At 45.4% G+C, this 23,113-nt stretch overlaps 1 protein-coding gene across 3 annotated transcripts in view; it reads left to right on the top strand.

Moving 5' to 3' along the window:
- Positions 1–23,113, top strand: part of EPB41L4B (erythrocyte membrane protein band 4.1 like 4B) — a 121,733-nt gene that overhangs the window by 85,807 nt on the left and 12,813 nt on the right. For 2 of the 3 annotated variants that reach the window (XM_064490383.1, XM_064490385.1), the window contains exons 16-22: positions 3,092–3,312; positions 5,578–5,696; positions 10,812–10,937; positions 11,781–11,848; positions 14,432–14,530; positions 19,255–19,444; positions 21,146–21,223. In XM_064490383.1, the coding sequence (XP_064346453.1) occupies positions 3,092–3,312; positions 5,578–5,696; positions 10,812–10,937; positions 11,781–11,848; positions 14,432–14,530; positions 19,255–19,444; positions 21,146–21,223 (901 nt within the window). The remainder of the gene's footprint in view (positions 1–3,091; positions 3,313–5,577; positions 5,697–10,811; positions 10,938–11,780; positions 11,849–14,431; positions 14,531–19,254; positions 19,445–21,145; positions 21,224–23,113) is intronic. The other variant, XM_064490384.1, reaches the window with a different exon arrangement.

Genomic DNA, 23,113 nt, shown 5'->3' with positions numbered 1-23,113 from the left:
AAATAATGCCAACTGGTTCCACGCTCACACAGCTGCTGTCACGTCCCAGCTCCACGCCTTCAGTGACCCTTCCTCCCTCTCTCCCTGCTTCTCTCCTTTTCTTCCTCCCTCCTCCCCTTCCTTCCTTCCATCAAAGGTTTATGGAGCGCCTTTTGTGTACTAAGCAGAGGTCTCCACGTCTATAAAATGGGATATTTGATATAAAATAGACAGCCCAGAGCCTGGGACAGAGCAAGTGTGAGATACACAGTTGGGGGAAAGGCTGGTTCTCAGACCTAGAAGTGCACCCGGAAGTTGCCTGACCCGTCTCACGTCACAGGGGAGGAAACAGGCCCAGAGCAACTGTCCAGGGTCCCTGCCCACGGCCGGGCAGAACTAAGACGAGAGGCCAGGTGTCTCAGCGACAACTCGGTGACTTTTTCCTGCCACCATGACGGCCTCCATGAGGAGGGTGGATGCCCTTGGTTATGTTTCTGATTGAAGAGATGAGGCTGGACTGTGACCCCAGAAGCCAAAGTCACACCTTCTTCCACATTGGTACACACAAGCACAGTGTGAGACTGTCCTGAGTGGAGTCCCTAGGAGGCAGCCAGGGTGGACCATTGACCCAGCTCTTGGGACAATGTGGGGACAACCAGTGCTGTTTCTTCTGGAATGCCTTTTCATCTGCAGCGGAGACCCCCTTCTCCCCCGGCACCCCACACGCCAGGCCTGCAACCCCCGCCTGCAGCACTTCAGAAGCAGCCCAGAGGGCTGCTCCCCTCACCCCTGCACTGAGTTAGTCTAGCCCCGCCCCATCACAGTCTCCTAAGGAAGAGACCGAGGAGTCTGTCCTCCACATGGCCCTCAGACTGAACTCCCTAAAATGTAACTCCCAGCATGTCCCGCCTTCTTTGTTTAAACCCTTTCCCCGCCTCCCTCTCCAGCCCTCCTGCTCTCTCAGCCATCCCTCATGTGCTCATACTACCCCTTAGGACTGTAATCACCATTTCCACCTTTTCACTTGAAAGATATTCCATGAAACAAATAAAAACAGGAACAAAACAACACACCTCCACTGAGTTAGAGCATGTGGGTTATAAATGGGAGATAACCAACTACATCAAGCATAAATAAATAGAATTGTTTGGACGTTAATAACTAAAAAGTTCAGTGGTAGCACCAGCTTCAGGCATGGCTGGAACCAGGGGCTGAAATGATACCATTAGGGTTTTTTCTGTCTTTCCATATGGCTTTAACCTCTGCTCATCTTGTCTCCTTTTGTGCATTGGCCACTTCCCACAGGTACTTCTTTATGTCCAAAGAATATGGTCATAAGTAGCCTCAACTTTTATCATCCTCATAGCCAGATCTAACTTATCCAGAAGACACAGTGGGTGCAGCACCTTGGGCTCACAATACTTTTAGGGGCCTGCAAAAATGTCTTAATTTCTTTTAAAGTCAGAAGAAAAAAATGAACTATTAGTTGAAGAAAACGATTTAATCTCTGATATTAATACATTCATTTTTATACAAATGTAGTTGTAAAATGGAATTTTTAACTTTTTTATAGAGAAGAGATGAACGCCAAAGTGCTTAGGGCCCACAAAAGTCACAATAATGCGCTGTTTGACTCTTAAAAAGAGAGCCCTTGTCAGTTTCCCTGTGTGAAACCTATGGAAAACTCTGGTCCTGATTAAATCGTATCCCAGAACAAGTCACTCTACCTGGAAGTGGGGAGAACTTTGACTGGCCCACCCCTGAGGGGAAATATCAACCTCACACAGATACAAGGAATGCGGTTTCCTGTAAAAAAAAGGATTCCATTTCAAGAATGTCCACCAAAACCTGACTATCTCCCCTAAATGGTCTCCCCTGCTGAGACCTTGCCCAACACCTTCACCAACCCCAGGAAGCCTAGTTGCCACCACCTCCACACTTCCTTAGTAGCTTGCTCTGGTGTGATTGTTCCTGATGGAATGACAGAGTTTCCTACCCTGAGGTGTGAGCGCCTTGAAGACAGAGTGAAGGAGTAGGCAGTAAAACTCTGATCTATGGGAATGAACAGAAAGAGGGGTTAGCTTACTTAGCGGTGTGAGGAGACCTTTGATCTGGGTCTTAAAGGCTGGAAGTCTTCCTGGAGGAAGGGGTGTTTTAGCTGGGTTTAGGGATGAGAGAGGGCTCCAGAGGACAGAAAGAGGCGAAAGGCACCAGAATGGGAAGGACTTGGGGTTTAGAGAAGAACATGGCAGGAGATGAGCTGACAGGAGCAAGATCACAGGATGGTGCGTGTGTGGGACACGAGCGACACGTAAAGGAATTTGGATTTTATCCTGCAATCCTAGGCTCTTAGCCTCAGTCCATGGAGGAGCCATAGAGGGCCTGAAATTGAGCGTGAAATGTTGTGTCTTGGTGCCTTTTTCTCCATGGTTTTCATCAGATTTGTACAGGGTTCTCTGTCTTAAAATGGTTAAGAATCACTAGTAACAGAGAGGTATTCACGCTTCCGGAGGGAGAAGTTCCATGCTCTAGAACACAATCAGAACAGCTGTCTGGCTGCTGTTCTGTGGAGGATGGGCTGAAGGAGGAGTAGAGGCAGGGAAATCTGTTTCAAGAGCCTTAGGAGAGCACATGGGCTTAAAATAGGGCAGTTAATACTGAGAGGCGCAGTTGGAATTAGATGTTGTAGCAGGACCATTAACAGGTGCCTTCTGCTGGGTGGGGGTGATTGAGAGGAGAAGGAAGTGACACCAAGACTTTTAGGTGTCTTTCATGATCTTGTCATAGGATGGTTAACAGATTATTTCTTACTTTGATGATTGATTTTTATTTCCTTCTCCCATTTAGAAGATGTCTTTTTAAAAATTGAAATCATTTAATTTCAAACTTAGAATTTCTTTAAGGGTTACCATCTCTGATATACACAAATTTCCACTTTCTGCTTTTCCTTTGAGTGCAATGTTGCCATTGAGTCCTGTACTGTAATAACCCTGTGGATCTATTTGTGAAACCTATTTCACTCGGTTTTCAATGCTTAGAGAACTTTTAAAGCACGCACAGGAATATCAAGGCTCTCTGCTTTTCTAAATCCTGACTTTGACACCCTCCACAGCTACCCGCTCCCTTCCCCAGGGCTCAGCAGCTCGGACCGACTGCCTTTCGGCCTCGAGGAGAATGGGGGCACACCGTTCACTACCAAAGCTTCAGGAAGGCACCACCATCACCACCACCAGCACCAGCACCAGCACCACACGAACTATGGCCTCTCGCTGACCCTGGAGAACAAGGAGGGGCCTCTGAGGTCCCCAAACTCCAGCAGTAAATCCCTCACAAGTGAGTAGGAGTTTAGGGGGCATGGTGGGGGGAGAGATGCTGCAGGGAGTGGGTGAATTTCCTAGATGCTCAAGATGGCCCCTGGCGGTACAACAGAATGGGGGGTATGTCAGTGCTGGGCTACCGGGTCTGGGCAAGAGCAGACAAGAGCCTTGTGCAGCTAGGCAGGAACTACTTAGGGATTATGGTTCACCAGTAAACTGATTTTGTGAAAAGGGAGCAACTGTCTCTCTACCTCATTCCATGCCAGTTCTCTGCTTCTGCCGTATCCAGCACTGGCTCGAGCAATGGAACGGAGACAGAGGGGAGTGAGGTGGTTGAAATCTATATTTTCCAACCATGGAAAAACCCCTTCTGTCCCATATCTGACAGCCCATTTCTGAGAGCAAGTTGTCAGGTCGATGCACTGTTACAGGTCCCAGTGAGAGAAGTTACAGAAATGGAAAGTAAGCAAGTAGAAACGTTTTAATCAATATGACAATGATTTTATATGCCTTGAAACCAATTAAAATGAGGGCTTGGGTGTAAGGAGGGTATAGCTCAAGTGGCAGAGCGCATGTTTAGCTTGCACGAGGTCCTGGGTTCAATCCCCAGTACCTTCTCCAAATATAAATAAATAAATAAACCTAATTACCTCCCCCTCCTAGAACAAACAAACAAGCCAAAAGTGTGGGCTTGGATTTTGTATGCCTGTTATTTTCTTTTCATAGAAAATCACTTTTATTATGTTTTACCAGAGAGTTGATCTGTGACAGGCTGTGGGGGAAGAACTTGTTCTTTATCACATATGGTTTGAAAAAGCGCCGAGGTAAAGGCTTGAGTCAGGAAGCTTCAATTCCCGGTCTCACTGTTGAGCCAAGTCCCTCCCCTCTTGGATCCTTGGTTTCCTCATCTATGAAATGCAGTGGCAGGTATTGAGATGATGGCCAAGGAATCTTCCAGGTCTGATATTTCATGAGCCTGTGAGCCAGTGAAAAAGATGAGCCGCTGAGCCTTCACCTGTAGACCCTGGGTAACAATTCTGGGTTGGCTGAGCTAGAATTGGGAACTCATCATCTACTTGGTGTTGAAAAATTAGCACTCTGTCCCCTCATCACTGTCCACACTGCCCTTGCCCTAGGCCAGGCCTCATCCTTTTGGATCTGGATAACTCTAACAGCCCACTAAGGGACACCTCCTCCAGCACAGTCTGCAAATTGAAACTATCAAAGCGGGAGCACTTACCAGATAGCTTTGACCAAATGCCTTAGGACCTCTGCATGGTGCTTCACTGTCCTGGGATAAAGCCAACACTTCTGAGCTTGGCCCCAAGTAGACCTTCACAGCCTAGCCCTGCCCAGGTCTCCAGCCTCACCCCACACTCCTCACGGCACTCCAGCTGCATGGAACTGCTCTCTCGTCTCATTAAACACTGGGCCATGTCCCAGCGCTCTCCTTTGCATCTGCTCTTGCCTCTGCCTGGAATGCTTTTCTCCACCCTAGTGAACTCCTACACATCCTTCAGGAACCAGCTCAAATGTTGTCAGTGGAACTTTCTCTAACACCCCTTCCCCGTTCCTGGCTTTGGAGTGCTTTCCCTCTTACTCTGATAGAATTAAATCTTTGATCACTCTTACTTGGAGTGTCTGCACAGGCATCTCTCTCCCCCACTGGACTAGAATTGTATGTCATCTCTTTAGTCCAGCTTCCTAGATCCCAGTTGCTAACAATACTTGGCTCAAACTTTAATATGTAAATGAATATTGACTATTTAATGTCATAATGGGTCAAAACAAGCTAGTGGGAGGAATGGTAGTGAACTAATCCAACATACAGAAATAAAAATCAGTGAATTTGATTTTAGAAACATAACATGATTTCTAAGAGCACACTCGGCTGCCTGTTAGCCTGAACACTGATCTTTCCAGTTTGCATAGTGCTTTCCCATTAATCAAGCATTTGCACATGAATTACCTCACTTAATATTCACCACAATCCTGCAAGGTACGTAATTTTATTTTCATTTTAAAATGGCTCAGCGGCTCAGAGAGGTAAAATAACCTGCCCAGGGCCACTCAGCTCACACATGGGGGAGCTAGGCCTTGAAACCTTGACCTTAATGTTCTCACAGCGCATCTGCTGGTGCATCACTGAGGGATTCAGGCTGCCAGAGATGGAGCCAGGCAGAAAGGCCCTGGGGGTCAGGCTCTGACAAGCATCTTTTCTCACCTGTATCTCTCTGCCCTTTCAACCTTTCCTTGTTCAATTCCCCCTGGCCACTTGTAGAACTGAGTCCTGGAGCACCTGCCCTGTTCAGCGAAGCCACTGCCCATCTAAAGAAGCTGGAACTGGAAACTGTGAAGTCTGCTGGACCCTGGCCTGCTCTGCACATCAACATAAATAAGGTGCCAAGGACTGGAGCTGGGCGAGGAACATGGGCCTGGGGTTCATGTCAAACCTCTGATGATTACCCTGCCTGCCTCCTAAACCGTGTGCCTTTGTCTTAGAGGGATTTTTGCTCGATCTTTCCTGGCAGTTCTGCTCAGCGTGTCTCTTAGGAGCAGACAGTCACTTACAGTCTCTTTGGGTGAGGCCAACAGGCTGGATGTGTTAGTGGTCTCTCCATCCTTCTAATTGAACGTTTCATGAGGGAACCATCCATATTTTCCATTTTATGCCTCTGTATTAGTCTCTACAGGCTGCTATAACACATAACCATAGACTAAGTGGCTCAAACATCAGACATTTATTTCTCACTGTTCTGGAGCTGGGAAGTCCAAGATCATGTGAACATTCCTGGTTTGTACTTTGTAGGCTTCTCACTGTGTCCTCACTTCCCAGAAGAGAGGGCTGTTTCTCTCTTCCTCTTCTAATAAAGCCACTAATCCCATGATAAGGGCCCCACCCTCATCACCTTACCTAAATCTAATTACTTCCTAAAGGCCTTATACCCAAATACCAACACAATGGGGATTAGGTCTTCATATATGAATTTTGAGAAGATACAATTTAGTCCATAGCATCCTGGCACATCATAGATGTTTAGGAACTGTTTGCTAATGGGAGGAAGGGAGGGGCTTGAGTAGGGAAGGAGGGTGAGAGGGGGGTGGGGCTTAAGTAGGGAAGGAGGGTGAGAGGAATGGGTGGGTCTGAAGTCAAGCTCTCTTTTGGCTTCACATGTTTTCTATCCAAATAGACAGCCTTTTAGAAGCCAAGTCTTATCTTAGAACTATAGAAAGCTGGTGCTGGATTCAATCTATCATTTAGTTCAGACTTTTCAACATCTCAGACCAGAGGACAGGAAATGGCCCTCTCAAGGTTACAGAGCAGAGGCTGACTCCTTGGGCCCCTGACTCCTGGTCCAGTACCCTTTGCTTTCCAACATGCTTCTTCATTTTCTACACCAGGGTTTCTCAACTTTGGCCTAGTGATAGTTGCGGCTGATAATGTTGTGAAGGGGCTATCCTGTGCATCATGGCCTCTAACTGGCTAGATGCCAGCAGCACCCCCCCACCCAGGAGTGACCACCAAAAATTGTCTCCGGACATTGCCCTGTACCCTCTGAAGGGCAGAATTGCCCCTGGTTGAGATCTGCTGTTGCACACATATTTTAATTTTTTAAATCCTCAGATGAACAGTCTTCTTTACTCATGGATGATTTTTTCCCATTGTAATCCTTAGCTTTGCCCCTTTATAAGAGGGACTAGGGAGGATATGGAAGACCTGGCCCAGAAAGCGCCCCCTCCTTACCGGCACTGATGAACACAGGAAGGCTACACCTCCTATCTGGGCTATTCCTCCATCCGTGACATCCCTCTGGCCCACACTAGGCTTCCAGGGTTTCTTAGAAGGCCATCCGCTCCCTTGTACTCCCACACCCCAGCAGGGCAGCCTAAAGTCCCTCTGATCACTAAGGGGCCCCAACTTCAAGGCCCTGTTCACCCACTTTTTCTTCTATACCACCCTCCCTGATGGCCAACTGGAAAGAATTCTTCCTGCAGGACGGCACTTATATTCATTCAATCGATAAATCTTTATTGAGCAGGCCTGTGCTAGGTGCTGGGGCGTCAGCCCAATGCATTATGTGCCCCTGGGTTGGTCTTCTTTCTCTTTGTCTCTTGGTTTTAAACTTTCATTCTGCAGTTCACGCAATAAATCTCTTTTACAGGGGCTTACCTGGAGTTTGGCAAAATCCAGACGTATTTTGCAATGAAATACAGCAGATAGTAGCAGAGAACTCACAAGCTCTATATAATTTGTAGTTGCCATGAATATTGGTGGGACATCAACAGTAGTGGCTGGCTCTGGGTTAAGATGTAGCTAAGACCACTGTGAGTTACTGACCGTTTCCGTGGAGCTCAAGCAATAACGCCCCTCTCTTCTCCTCCATTTGAAGAAATGCATCAGAGACCATATGGGCTAGAGTGATGTCAGATAACCTTGACTCTGTCCTAACACACAAGCAAAGCATATTACTTCACACTAGGATTCTTTATCATTAATAAAACAATCCTTGCAACAGACTTCACAGCTTATCATGAAACCACAATTGGGAACCAATGATTTTGATGGCTTTTAAGGTTTTTCCCAGTCTCGAGGATCAAGAATCCTGATTCTTCTAAGGTCTGGATACGTTAATGGTAAGAAGACGTTTTCATTGCCTAGTTCCAAAGTTTTACCCAAAATTATCACAGGAATTTAAATCTCATCAGATTTCACATGTGTAAACAGTTTGTATAAACGATTGGAAACTGCATCTGATCATTTCTTTATCCCCGAATGACATCCCCAACAGAAGGACCGTTTCCAATTATAATACTATCAAAGCCCAATCATCATTCATTTGTATGTTTTGAAATCTGTATTTCCATATTGAATGATAAAGCCTCTTTCCACAATTCAAACTGAATATAAAATACAAAATATGGTCATGCAAGAGAGAGAAAGTGCAGCATTCTTGCAGCCATCCTCCAGGCGGGAACTGTGCTCTTGTGGTATATCCAGAAGTTTATCCCTCACAGAGAAGCCTTTCATGGAAATACATTCATGTAGTGTTAGTCAAATTTTCCAAAATTTATGTTGGTCTTCACCTGAGTCAAGTCATAGAGCTTAACAATGGCTCCTACTTTGTCAGATAGAACGGGAGGAAGCCAGCTTGAATTTTATATACAAAGAGCATTTTCGAATTACTAAATTCAAGGGGGAAATCAGTGCTAAATTCTCACTCTTATTTTAGCAGCATTGAGTTTTTTCTTTTTAAAGTAGGTCTTCGGTCATTACTGTCAGTGTAGCTATGCCCCATAAGCAAAATTGTCAAAAACCTCAAATGGGCTTTAGAACTACTCTAAGTCTTGTATTCCAGCATATCATCCAAAAAATTAAATCTAATTAAAAAATTAACTCTTCATACACCAGTGAAAACACCCATGCTAGTATTAAATGATTATCTTAATGTTACAGGATTTACAAATAACAAGATAAATTATCTTAAGGCTATACTGGAAAGCTCATCTTTCAAAATAAGTAAGTTACTTATTTGATTTTTTGGAGAATGTTGAGTCTCTTGGGATATTGACTCCATTCAAAAAAGTCTGTTATCTTTATACCCAACTTGATGGCTTAGAATCACTAGCTTCCTCATATCTTTGCTCTCTTTTTAAAAAGTTATATATATTTTCTAATCATAGAATCTAACATGAAAGTTCCATTCGTCTGGTTTTTCCCTCATGAGATTATCATAATAACTTTATGAGGAGAGAAACTGAGCCTCAGAGAAGTTAAGGGAAGCTGGTGTGGCTGGGTGGTCAGGGTTCTAGCTTTAGAGTCACCCCGTCCTGGGTGTAGATCTTGGCTTTTCTTTGTGCTTCCTGTGTGACCTTGGGCAAGTGACTTACCATCGCTCTGCTTTGTTTTTCTCACCTATATCATGGGGATGGTGATAGTATCTACCTTCAAATGGGATGGTTATATGAGAGGATTCAATGAGCTGTGCATATGAAATCCTTAGTCAGTGCCTGCTCCATATTCTGCTCTCAGTAAATGTGAGCTGTTGGCATTATTTTTCTTTTCTTCTTCATCATCATCATCTTCTTCCTTTTCCTCTTCTTTTCTCTCTCCCCGTCCTCCTCCCTTCCCTCTCCTCCTCCTTCAAAAGCATCATCATCATCATCATCATCATCATCTTTTTTATGATGCTAGTAAGAAAAAGATCTGAGATTCAAATCCAGGTCCTCTGTTTATCTTGATGTTTTGTGAAATTGCCGAGTTCAGCTTGTTGCACCAACTGCCCTCCATGTGTTCGGAGGTCCCACGGGGAGACTGCATTCTGTGCCCTCTTTTCTTTATTCAGTGATGTCAACCAGCCAGTTGCCCTGTGCTTCCTCTAGGGCTTCCATACTACTCCCTCTCCACGTACCAAAGTGCTCAATAGGACGTGTGATTTAGTGAATGAGATTAATTTTGGTACTTGCAGAATTTGATGCCTTTAGAATATTTTGTTCTTGCCCCGGTACATTGTGGCCAACGTGCCATATTAAGTCCTGATGTCACTAGCTTGACTTTCAGCAAACATGTGGTCGTCTATCTTTCCTATTAAACACATGTCTTCCAATAATACCTATATATTATTATGATCTTCTTCAATAGATACTTACTGAGCTGCTGCTGTGTGCTGAGCACCATCTTAGCACTGGGACACGCAATGACCACAATAAGCACAGTTAACAATAATATGTTATTTCCCAGAGTGTGACGTGTGTTCTATCAAAGATGATTTCAAGTTATATACATGAATGAGTATTTTTGAATGGTTATATCATTATCATGACATATATTATAATAAATATAATAATCATCAAGTCTATGATTTCAAAGATGATCTTTCTTAGGCAAACTGACAATAGGTAGTCCCAGGGTAACCTGCCTTAACTGTATCATATGAATTATAGGTACATGTTTAGTTAATGCATGAAAAATGGCAAAAACAGGAGAGGTAGAACCAGATTATTGAAGTCTGAGACACACTACAATGAGGCAATGAGATTTCCCATTGAGAATCACAATTTGCAGCAAGATTTATTGTAAAAATACTAGTGAATATTCTGTAGTCTTTCCCTTGACCCAGCAAGTCACCGAATTGAGCCTTTATGTGTCTGAAGTGGTAGTTATGGGGCAAATGGCACTGCACCCGGGCATAGGAATCTCGGAGCTGAGTCCTGGTTCTGCCACTGGCTGTAGCTGTGTGAATCTGGCAGAGTCTCTTCTCTCTGAACTTTCCCCATCTTCTGGCTCATGGGCTTCCTTTTATGTCCTCCCTCTGCTTCACACAAGAATGAGAGGATGCACCTGTGAATGCTTTGCAACTAATAGAAGCCCTGGTACAACTGGGAGGAGCTGGTGACTCTCTTGTCTGTATGTTTAAGTCTGTGCTATTTGCAGTGATGACTGATGGAAAGGGTAAAAGTATATGTTTTCTTAGTTCTTTGTTTACCATCAGTTGTGTGTATTTTGGTTCATCTCAGGCTGAAGAAAAAAAAGTTTCTGAGAAGACTCTCCAGACCCCACTGTTGCCTTCCCCCAGGGCCGATCACGTGAAGTGTAACATTTTGAAAGCCCAGTTGGAGAATGCTTCCCGAGCGAGTGCCCAGGTGTGTGCCATACATGTGTGCCTGCAATCTCATGTCATGGGATTTCCTCTGTGCCATGCAGAAGAAAGGGGCACTCCAGGACTGAGGTGCTGTGTCAGTCAGGGTCCAGCCAGGAAATAGGAACCACACCTGTTATGTGATCAGAGCTTTTAATATAAAGAGTTATTAACTGGGGTAGTTATTCGTCGGGTCAGTGAGAGGGCCATCTCTGTACACCGTGTTGGGCATGAGGGCCACAGACAGCTGCGTCTCCCATTGATCCCCAGAGTGTGTTCAGCTGGCCTGGCTGGCTGAGTGGGTGTCCCTTCCTTCCCCACCATTCTCTGTGGGACTCACCAGAGGGAGGAGGACAAGGCTTCTGTCAAAATCATATGACGTGACTCCTCCCCGGCTTGTTACACTGATATGAAAGGACAGATTCTGAAGCCTTCGGTGGGCTGTGAGTGCTGTGGGAGCCTAGAGCAGATTATTTTTCCTGATCTAAAATGTAAGGTGGGGGATTAAACTGTGGGTTCGGTTGTTCCCACACCATCCCTTTCTCATTCAGTCCTGAGCTGGCACTTGGCAGGTGCTCAGTAAGAGTATGAATGTGAGCACTGATTGTGTTTGAATGATTAAGTGTTAATCCCCATGGAGGGGGAATGACTCAAGAAAACACTTTTTGTTGTTGTTGTTAAATTACATAAACACCAGGGAAATAGTTGTTATTGACTGAGTACTTGATCATCTCTCCTCTCTGATACACCTTCGCATTTCTATAATCCTCTGAATGGAGGAGACTTGAAAAAGTTCTTGCATGCCAAGATACTCAGTTTTGACTAACCTGCCTGTTTTCTTGAACAGGTTGGAAAAGAGGAATCACCGTTTGTAAATATCAGTAAGAAATCCAGTCTTCAGGACGCTAATGTAAGGTCTGTTGCTTCTTGTTTGAATGGGGAAACAATAGTATCATCAACATTAACCTCAAAGCATTACTCAGGAGGGCATTTGCTAATAAAATGAGAGGGGAAAGGAAACAGAGAAGGTGAGCCTGAAGAGAGAGAAAGACTGTCTTTTGGCGCGGGGGGGGGGGGGAGTGTAATTAGGTTTATTTTGTACTTAATTATTATTATGTCTTTAATGGCAGTACTGCAGATGGAACCCAGGATCTCATGCATGCTAAGCGTGCACTCTACCACTTGAGCTACACCCTTTTCCGAAAAAAGACTGTCCTCTACAACTTCCTTTATGTCTCAGAAATGCCGCTTATTCTCAGTTTTAATATTTCTACCTGCTGTACCGACAAAGAAATGACTTTGAGTTCCTTCTCAAGCATGGAGATCTGACCTCGTCATTCCCCTGCTTAAAGTCAGGGTGGAGTCCAGACTCCTTAACAGTGCACAGGGGTTCCTATATGACCTGGCCTCTGCTCGCTGTCCCAGCTCAGTTCATCGCTCTTCCCTTGGCCCAGTGACATGCTCCTCATCTGAGCCCCCTGAAGTACAAGAACCACATACGTTCTTTAAAACCTCCAGGCCACCACCAACCCAAACCCAGAGGAAAACCTTCCTTTCCTGATCTCATAGAAACACTCTTCCCCTCTCAGCCCCAGTGAGTAACAACCTTCAGTCATGGCAGCCCCATCGACACTGACAGTCTACTAACACTGGTGGGGTCTCCCTAGGGTTGAGTTCCCTAAAATGGGCTCAAGGAGAACTGCATCAGTATCTTGTTAAAAACAAAGGCTCAAGTCTTGCCCCAGATCCTTTGGCAGGGAGCGGGGTGGGGATAGGGAGAGCGTCGGGGGAGGGGAGGGGTGAGGAACAAGAATTTCAACAAGCAGCCCCGGTGACCTAGGAACCACTGCCCTGGGGCATTCTTACACCCAATGCTAAAAATAGAAATGAATACTTCTCTATGTCATCTTATGATGCCTGGTCTATGTTCTTGATATAAATTTCTCTCACTCCAGAGGCACATGCCCAACTGCCTCCTAGACTTTTGGAAACCTTAATTCATCTCTTCCTACTCTGTCCTACTATCTCCACCAGTTTTCCAATCTTCGTTAATGTATGTGTTTAAGTGAAGATGTAATTTTCTAACTACCTCATTTTCTACAATGCAAGTCCTGCTAATTTGACTTTCGTGTTATCTCCCACATCCATCATCTCCTCCTCATGACCCTAATCCCAGCCTTCCCCCAGCCCTCACCATTTCTCATCTTGGATAACCACTGTTATAGTCTCCTAAGATGCTCCTGTCTGGCCTCCTTTCACCAGCATCCTCTTTGTTGCTCTAAGGTCCTTTCTAAAACGCAAGTGTGACCCCGCCACTCCCTTGCCTAAAAGCTTCAGTGACTGCCTTTGCCTTCATGTAAACAGCCTGAGGCACCGCATGACCTGGCCCCTGCTTTCCCCTCTAGCTGCCATCCCCTGCTCTTCCGAGGGGGCCTCACCCATCAGCAGTTCCGGGTCTCCTCTCTGTCTCCTACCTTGAAAGTCTTTTCCCCCATCTGGTTACATGTAAACCCCTCCTTGAAGCTTTCCAGAGGCCAACCATCCCACCCAAACAAAGTTACGTGCTCCCCGCTGTGTTCTTCCGGGGATACGTTCAGTTGACGATGGGGTCCCAGCTTAGGAAACCATGAGCCTGGGATGCGTTGACTCCAGTCTCGTGTTTGCTCATTCACGTGTTTATTTAACAAGCTTTTATTGGGCACTGGCCACGTACCTGTCACCATATCAGGCACTGAGCAGAGGGGACAATGGAGGCCCAGAAGTGTTAATTGACTTGCTAGAGGCCCCTTGCTGAGAAACTCAACTTGTTTTGATGGTTGTTGGTGCCAGAAGGTAATTTCTGACCTTGTAAGTGAAATTAGTTCTGATTACTAGAAAAATGTGTTAAAGCTTTTCCTTAAAATCCCTGTTTCAAGTGTGCCCATTGGTTATCTGGCGTATTTTCTTGAGAAAATATAAAAATAAAACTTCAGCTTTTAACATTTTCACATGGACATAGAATTAAAATGTTTTATAACGAGTCTTACAGGTCTTCTGATTATGCATTTTCACATGAAATCCTCTATCGTGTTTTTCTCTCTCCGTTTAAAAAATATATTCTGTGCTATGTTTAAAATAACATAGTTACCAGATTTCTTGGAAGTAAAAATGGGTTATCCACAGGTTCCTCTTTACTCATTTTACTGGAAAAACCTGGTTGTGAACCAAAACCTGTTATTGGGAGTGAGTGTTTTTTGCCAGGGAAATTTTATGTGGTACCTCAATTATATTTTGTTCCTGCTTGCTGTGTGTTTTCCCTATGGTTTTGTTTTTGGCTTTGGATAGTCTGTGGTATTTTTAAATAATTATATGTAATAAGAGTGAAGAGGAGGGAAAAAATGGATATCTTGACTATCAATGTTATTAAAGTATAAACTAACTGAGAAAACAGTCCCCATAGCCAAAGCCAGACCATAAACTTTTTGTCGCTGTTGCTCTGCTTTTCTGGTGTGTCTCTAGAAGTCCTATTCCTATACGTGTGGAAACTACCCAACCAGCAATGGAGAAGCCAGAAATCAAGCCTCCCCGAGTGAGGAAGTTAACAAGACAGTACAGCTTGTGAGTTTCATGCTTCAAGTTTTTCAATGATAACAACAACGTTGATGCTCAAGGTCCAGTTATAAATGCTTCTCAGCCCTTCATACCCTTCCCAAAGAGCCATCCCCCAAGTATAGTCTGTTTCCAATTTAAGTCATAGCGGGGCTAGATCTTTCTCCCTGAAAACATAACATAGTTGGCATATGTATTCATTGTTGATTGCTGTGTAACAAATTACTCCAAAATTTAGTGGCTTAAAACAATCCACATTTATTACCTCACAGTTTCCTGTGGGTTGGAAGTTCAGGCATGGCTTAGCTGGGTCTTCTGAGTCAGGCTCTCTCTTAAGGCTGCCTTCAAGCTGTTGGCAAGGGCTGCAGTCTCATCTGAAGGCTCATTCTTGCAGTTTAGGGCTGTTGGACTGAGGACATCGTTCCTTGCTGGCTGTTGGCTGGAAGCTACCCTTAGTTCCTAGTCACATGGACCCCTCTCTTACTTTCTCCACTGGAGAAAATATACAAGGAGAGCCAGAGAAAATGCTAGGAAGGCAAAATCACAGTCTCGTATAACCCAGTTGCAGAAATGACATCCCATCACTTTTTCCCTATTCTGTTCACTAGGTCCAGCCCACACTCAAGGGGAGGGCTTACTCAGGGGCACAAATGGCAGGAGAGGAACCATGGAGAGCCTCATGGGATGCTGCCTCCGTGGTGCCTTAGCGAAATGGTAGCATTGTCTATCAACGGCGCCACAGCTGATCACTGAACTATAGGAGGAACCATGTTCCCGTAGGAGGAGCCGTTCCTGTAGGCTATCCAGTTCTGTTCAGCTTAACAAAACTTTCCTGGTTACCTTGTGCACAGGGCTGTTCTATGCACCAGCGGGGGGAGAGCAAAATGACTCTGACATCCCCTGTGCAAGGACTCACAGTTTATTAGAGGGAGAGACAGATGGCAAATGATTATAATCCAGAGAAGATGGGTAAATGCTGCAGTAAGGGTGGAGGTATATTGGTATAATCAGCATGGTAGTTCCCATTTCCTGACCTCACCTGTGGCCCAGGCATCGTGCCTGGGTATATAATTGGTCAGAGAGCTGCAGGGGAGGGGGATCTTTGGTTACGGTGAAAAGTGAGGGGCTCTGGAGTTAGAAAGGCTTCCGGTTTACTGCTGTAAGCTCTTGGGAAAATTACTCTTTGAACTTCTCCTTCTTCATCTGTTAAATGGGTGAGAGTTTTGTGAAGGTGAACATAAGATAATGTGGGTAAAGCCCTCGCTAGGGACCAGGCTTGAAGGATGAGTTAGTTCCCCTTCCTTTCTTCTTATTGGACCTGAAGCCTCTGAAAAAGTTCAAGTTTAGGAGGTGCCAAGAGTACAAAATGTAAGGCAAGGCACATCACTCCAGATGCAATTCTCAGACAGCCTCCGCAGGCTTGCCGCTTGCACCCTGTGGACAGGAGAAGGGGGAAGGCTTTTCAGGGCAGACACATCCTACCTCATTAGCCTTACTAGGAATTTCTGCACAGTATAGCAGCTGTATTTCCTAGGAAAGCCAAAATGAGTAAGATTCAAATAATTAACAGTCCTAGTGATCTCTGGGGGACAAATTAAACCAGGAAAATCTGCTCCCTTGAGGATAACGCTGGCAGGATTAACCTTTCCTTTTACATTTCAAAATTCAAAATGTTATTATCACCCATTCGGGATATGTAATCACGCTGGAAACAATGACTAAGACATGGCCTGGAAGGAAAGAAAAATTAACTAACTCACCAAATTGCCTCTTTTAAGGAAACTTTTTTCAAACCTCTAACTTTACGTGTGTATTTCTTAAGATACCCCCAAAGTATTGTGCTTTGAAAAATCAAAGAATGGGAGAATGTTTCCCATTAGTAGCCAATAGCAAAACTGATGGATGGGATTTTCCCAGTTTTAACTTCATGTTCCACGAATAGTTATTGTGTTGTCAGCACTGGTTACCGCTTTTGCTCATCTCTTCCACTCATAGATAGTGATAAAGTTAATACACACATGGTTAAGGAAAACAAATGGAAAAAACTCAGATTTCCCATTTCCTAAAAAAAATAATTCTGCATCATTATTTTTGAGATGTGAGGGTTTGTGTGCACATAGCTTTTTTAGTGGTTACAGTATTCCTAGTTCCTAGGCTGGAATTATGTGTTTGGGTTTTAGGGTACTCCATCAAAAGCATTATGATGTTCAGGTACTTTGAACAAGTTTTCAAGTTGCTGCTTTTTAGGATATAAACAAAAACCTGAGCTGTGTTCTTTTCTCAAAACAGTATGTAGGGAGGAAATGTGTGACTGCTGTGTGCAGAGTGAAGGGAGAAGCAAAGAGTTTAAAGCAGGTAAAGGCGTCATCTTTATATTGATATCAGCCGCTATATTTAGAAAATGATGAATTGCTTGATTTTTTTCTTGGAAATATAACATTACTATTTATTTAAACATAGGATAAGAGTCTAAAAGTATTCAAGCAAGACATAAAAGTATAAAGGGCAAAGGAACCAATTCCCTAGAATCACACCATCAAAACTAACCAATGTTCACATTTATGACTATTTCTCTAGACATTTTTCTATGCATACATATTGTTAAAATAGAAAGAAATCATTTCAAAAAAAAGGAATCACACTGTGCATAAAATGTTACTTATTAAAATGTTGTTTCATGAGTTTGACATGAATTTACCTCAGAAACCAGGCATTCCTCATAAATTGCATTGACAGCATAAACTATCTGGCATGGCCCAAGGTCTCAGGTGTGCAGAGACACGCTCATCCGGCAGGATATTCCCAGGACCCAGAGGTTCTCCCAGGAGCCTGTCAGTGACCGGTGGTTCCTTTGGAACGGACAGGGTTTGAGCACCTGGGGTCTGCTGAGTCAGCCCTTTACCGCACAGGCAGCAATCTGGTTGGCCCTGGGGGACAGGGAACTTGTCTTAATTTCTGTAAGTCTGAGAAAATACTACTCACACTAAAGGTGGGGGATTTATGGTGCTGTCCTGTGCTGGGAGGATCAGATCAGAGGGGCTTCTAGCCTTGACATACCTTGTGGGAAGTCCAGCCTTCCCCACAAATTCAAGCCCTGAGGATGAGCCCTGGGTGCCAGCCCAGACTTCTCCTTCCTCGTGGTGACTTCCTATCTAGTGTCATTTCCATCCTGGGTCATCCCACTCCATCAGACAGGTTTAGAGACCAGAGATGCTTGGCCCCAAGACAAATGTGCCAACTCCTGCTCTATAACCGGTTTATCACACCAAAGAGACAGTTGCTGTCAGGCCACAGAAGGGTCCATTACACTCTTTGCTCAGAACAGTCGGTCCCTACAAGTCTTGTATTTACTCTCCCAAGGGAGGCTACTCAGAATAACATCCCTTGGTTTGGTTGTTCTTCAAGAAGTTAAACATAGAACTATCATATGACCCAGGAATTCCACTCCTAGTTGGAATTGAACTGAAATTCAAAAAGAACTGAAAGCAGGGACTCAAACAGATGTTTGTACATGAGTGTTCATTGTAGCACTGTTCACAATAGCCAAAAGGTAGAAACAACCCAAGTGTCCATCAAAAGATGAAGGAGTAAACAAAATAAAGTCTATCCATATAATGGAATATTATCCAGTCATGAAAAAGGAGTGAACTTTTGACTAACGCTACAACATGAGCGGACCTTGAAACATTATGGTCAGTAAAATAAGCCAGATACAGAATGACATTCATTGTATAATTCCACTTATATGAGGTACCTAGACTATTCAAATTCATTTGGACTAAAGGCAGTGTGGTGGAAGGGTGTGGAATTTCCCCTTTACCCTTCTTGAGTTCTTGTGGCTGGACTAATAATAAAATTAAAAGACAGAGTAACAGGAGAAAAAGAAACAAATTTTGATTCATGCACCTGGAGGTCTCATAGAAATCGAACCTAATAAATAGCCAAAGCAGGCAGCTTTCATACTTTTTAGACAAAGAAATAATACATTTGTGAGGAATTGACAGGACAAAGAAACTTGGGTTTTGGGTGTTTAATTAGTGAAGAGTCTAAACAGAGTTTGTGCTTGGGGTAGTAACTTAAAGAAGCACAGATTTGTTTATAGAAGTCTTTTTGCCCGAATCCCCTATCTCTGGTGATAAAGGTGCCAGATGCAGGGAGTACACCTTTCACATGAGAGATTTATTTCCTGCTTCCAGGGAGACGGAGAGCAGGGTCAGAGTGTTGGCCATTTCTTAAGCAGTTTTAATTCAAAACAATCAATATGCCATTGTGGCATATTTTGGGGTGGCCCACCCTGAACCCCAACAACAGAACAGATATTACTGGGGACAGTGGGGAGCGGGAGGAGGCAATGGGGAGTTGTTGTTCAGTGAGTACAGAGTTGCTATTGGGATGAAAAACCAGTTTTGGGTGTAGACAATGGTAATGGTTATACAACATTGTGAATGTATTTAAGCCACTAAATTGTACAGTTACCAATGGACAAAATGATAAATATATTTTACATTTTTTTTAATAAAAAAATTTTTTTTTAATCCCTTGGCAAGTGACAGAAAACCCAGCCCAAATTTGCTTCGGCTAAAGGTCATGATGCTGGATCCTGTAAGCAGGACATCCAACAGACATTGCTTGGGGAGCCCCCAACCCCCACCCTGGCCGTCCCACCTCCACCCTCCCTCCACTCCCCACAGCCTGTGTATTATTGTAATGAGCAGAGCTTCATGTGCTTTTAGTAACCGCAGTGATGAAGACGACCTCCCTCCAGACCTGGCCGAGGCAGTAGGAGCGACCACAGCTACAAGCACGGCCGCCACCACGGCCACCACCACACAAGTCTCAGCGCCGCTGGTGTCCCCCAAGGTCCACAAAATCAGCTCGCCCCAGAATTCGGAAGGCAAGGGCCAGCTGTCCCCAGGGGCCAAGGTACCGGGAAAAGCCCTGAGGATTTGCTGTGCTTGCTGGGAATTCTATATAAATTCAGCGTGTGGCATCCGTGAGCATTTGAACTTTGCATCATCAGTTCTGTGCACTCGTGAAACCACAGTGACAACCACCAAAGCATGTTTTTCTATAACCTGTCCCCGAAAGATAATATAAGTGTCTATGAGAGGCAAATGGTATAATATAAAAGCATGTACACTGTACTTAAAGGGAAATTTAAGAGGTTTTTTGAGGGCAGTTTTGATTTTAGAATTTCATCCCTTACAATAACTATTACTCCAGTATAAAGATAGGAAGTGAGAAATGCTTTTTACCCTGAATAATGGAAAATTTGGAGGAGTAAAAATGTACAAGAGCCGCCACCCCATTCCTTATGTGGGCTGGCCTGTGTTAATAGTTTGAAAATGGAAAACACTATTCTAGCTGTCAATTTGAAATTTCAGAAAATTGCCAGCGATGTGAAGGGGCTGTGACAAAGGTCTCACACAAGACGTTTCTCTTGGTTTTCTTGGAGTGACCCTCAGCTGTGGTCGCTCTTCAGCAATTGGTCCAAAAGCGGTCACATCTCTTGCATTCTAAACACATGCCGAGTCAAAGGTTGCTTGGTCCGTGGATCCCACTTGAGGAACAGGTGTGCAGGGGGTGGGGCCCCAAAAGGCAAGACCGGAGCCTGAGTCTGTTCCCAGCTGCTCCTTTTAAACACTTTGCGGCTGCTTGAAACAAGCAATCACTCCATCGCCCTTGTTTCTCAGAGCCTCAGTTTCCTCCTCCTAAAAATGGGAATAAGATCTGCTACCCGGCCCAGCTCCTGGGCTAGCATCAGGTCCGGTGGAGAGTAAAGTGCTTGTCCAAACTGGACGCCTGAGGCTTCTGCAGCCCCAGGGATGACAATTCCTGGTACAGTCCGGCATGACCACCACCAGTCTTTCACCAGGTCCCTTCCCAGGTCTCTGGAAATACCCGTGGGTTCCTCACCAGGAACCTGGCTGGACCCCTCAGCCACTGACCGACCCAAACTGAGGCTCCCAGCACTACATCCTAGGCCATGCTTAAAACCAAGCAAAAACATTTACAAATCAGAAGAGAATTTGGTGGAGATGCAGGCAACATCCTACAGAGGCCACAGGGCGCCCTCTCCTGGCCATGTCTCTCCTAAGGTCCCTACTTGCACCAAGCTAATGGCACTTATTTTTTCCCCACAAAGGGTCTCTCAAGTCATCCACGCTGCTGAGACCCTAGGGCAAGACAAAAAAAAAATTTTTTTTTCCAAAAGATGAACATGACTGTTAGAGGTACCACTCTCCCACTATAAAGCTCCTCCTCGTTATTGTGCAGATGAGTTTAGCTCCTTGAGGTCCTAACCCCCTTGATCCAGGATGGGGTCTTTACTTTCTATATATTCAGAGGACTCTTTGACAGGTTCCTCCCCCAAAGGCCAAAGAGCACTCAAAGCATTTAAGAAAAATTTCAGCTTCCAAAAGACTGTTCCCCACCCTACACCCTACTTCTAGCCATTAAGGTTTCAGGGAAAAAATTGGGGTTTGGTCCCAACATTTTGTACCCCACTGAGTAAGGGCGCTCCGTGAGGACTGGCGTGGTGATGAGTTCAGTGTCAGAAAGGGTGCAATGCCGCTGTCAGCCCAGCGCCGTCGCTAACTGGGATGTTTCTGCCTGCCTTTGTAGAGCCCCTCTGACCGAGGAGGTGCCTTTACCTTGGAGCCAGGCGATCTCCTGATGGATTTCACAGAAGCCACTCCTCTGGTAAACTTCCCATTTTGCTAAAACCAGAAAAGCCACAGACCATAGAAACACCTTGGCAGTGGGACGGATGGACAGAGGTGGGCATCGCTGTGGGGAAGGCTCTTCCTCTTGTCCCACTCACAGCCCCGAGGCTCAGGGATCAGCTTTCTTCCAGGGTTTAGGCATCACGGGTCCCTCCACCTCCCGGAGCCCTGGAGGGCGGGCGGTGCTCTCTTTCCTCTGAGGGTGGTGCAGGGGCCCTGCTGCCCGTCTGCTGCTCCTCAAACATCGTAGGGCTCCTCTGTGCTTGAGTCTTGGCTTCTTGGCTTTCTGGGCTGTGCCCCGCATGCCCGCCCGTGGGGCATCTCTTGCTGTCGCTTCCAACCACATGCTCTGGTCTAAATTACCAGCTCAAGGCCTCACCTTGGCTTTCCAGGCCCCTCGTGCCTCCCTGCCATCCTCCATCCTCTGCATATGGGTCTCCCCTTAGGGGTGGTGGCCCTTGTGGAACTCCTACAGGTGAGAAACCCTTTCCAGGGAAGGAGCAATGGACCAGGAGTCATGCTGGCCAGACGTGGCTCCAATCTCTGCTCCTCATCTTAAGAGCCTTGTTATTGAATAGTTGCTGCCCCATCTTCTGTCAGATGAGGATGTCATTGTTTGCCCTGTCAGCCTCAGAGTGTTGTAAGGATCACATGAGAGAGGGTGCCTCAGATGTAAAGCACCATAAATATGTCTAAGTTATTATTAATATTATTAGCTGACACAGGAAAACTTGGATGTATCTTTGGCTGGGCTCAGCCTCATACCCAAGTGTAATGAGCACAAATCATGGTCCACAGATTTGGCACGTGAGTCAAAATGTGAGCCAAATCAAAAACTATCTCCTGAGAACTTAACTACGTGCCTGGCCGTGTGCAAAGTCCTGAGTGCAAGGTCCTGGGGCAGCTAGAGGCTGCAGGAGGGGTTCAGATTGATAGAAGTTCAAGGTCAACAAGAGAGCCATGGAGAAGATGCTTGGGGAGAAGCCAGAAGTGGGAGTCATTGAGGACTGGCGGGCTGGACGAGGATGTGGTGGGTGGGAAGGATTTAGGGAAGGCTTTAAAGAAGGGACAAATGAGGCAAAGTGCTGTCCAGACTTTAGGAATATAATCACCGCTCCTGTCTCAGCCAGAACAAGGAAATCGTTTGTGAGTTATGCAGTCGCACTTCTCATGTGGAGAGCTGCCACCGTCTGAGAGCTTTGAGACAGCGCCTTTGGATAAACAGCTGAGAACTGACAGTGGGCGACACCCTGCGCTGGGGACCTGCAGAGTTACTCCCTTCCCATGGTCAAGTAACTGGAGCTGGTTATGCATGGCCTTCTTGTTAGACGGCTCGCCAAGATAGGGTAACCCGGAAACACCTCGTCGCCCCTTTGCACAGATGGGGAGAAGCTGAGTCCCAGAGTGGAATAACCAGACAGGGACCGAGCTGGAGCTGGAACCCAGGTGTCCTGGCTCCTTCTCTGGCGCCTTTTGCATCCTACTGGGCTAAATCAGGCCTCCTTTTTAGGGAACTTGTCACTTTGGAGAAGAGCAATGCCTGGAAGAAGGGCTGTGTTTAAAACACTCCCCGGACTGGGAAAGTAGGACAAAAGGCACGGAGGAAGGGTCAGCAAATTAGGCAGCCTGGGCCTGGTGCCACATCAGTTCCCCAACGGAGTATCCCAGCCAAGGCTTTACATCCTAGGAAGGCCATGTTGGGGAGATGAAGGCCAGAGCAGCAATCTGAGGACATCCAGTCTAGCTGGAGGGCAGCAGCCCTCCAAGGGATCCCAAGCAATCCGAGAACTCTCAGGGTACAACCTGAGGGCCTATGAAGGCAAAGAGGGAGAAAGCAAAGTTCCACAGCCCATGATGAAGAAAACAT

This window comes from Camelus dromedarius, chromosome 10 (genome assembly GCF_036321535.1).
Source record: "Camelus dromedarius isolate mCamDro1 chromosome 10, mCamDro1.pat, whole genome shotgun sequence".
NCBI classification, from domain to species: Eukaryota; Metazoa; Chordata; class Mammalia; order Artiodactyla; family Camelidae; genus Camelus; species Camelus dromedarius.
Note: the sequence above shows the minus strand (reverse complement) of the source record. Positions and strands in the feature narration are given on the sequence as shown.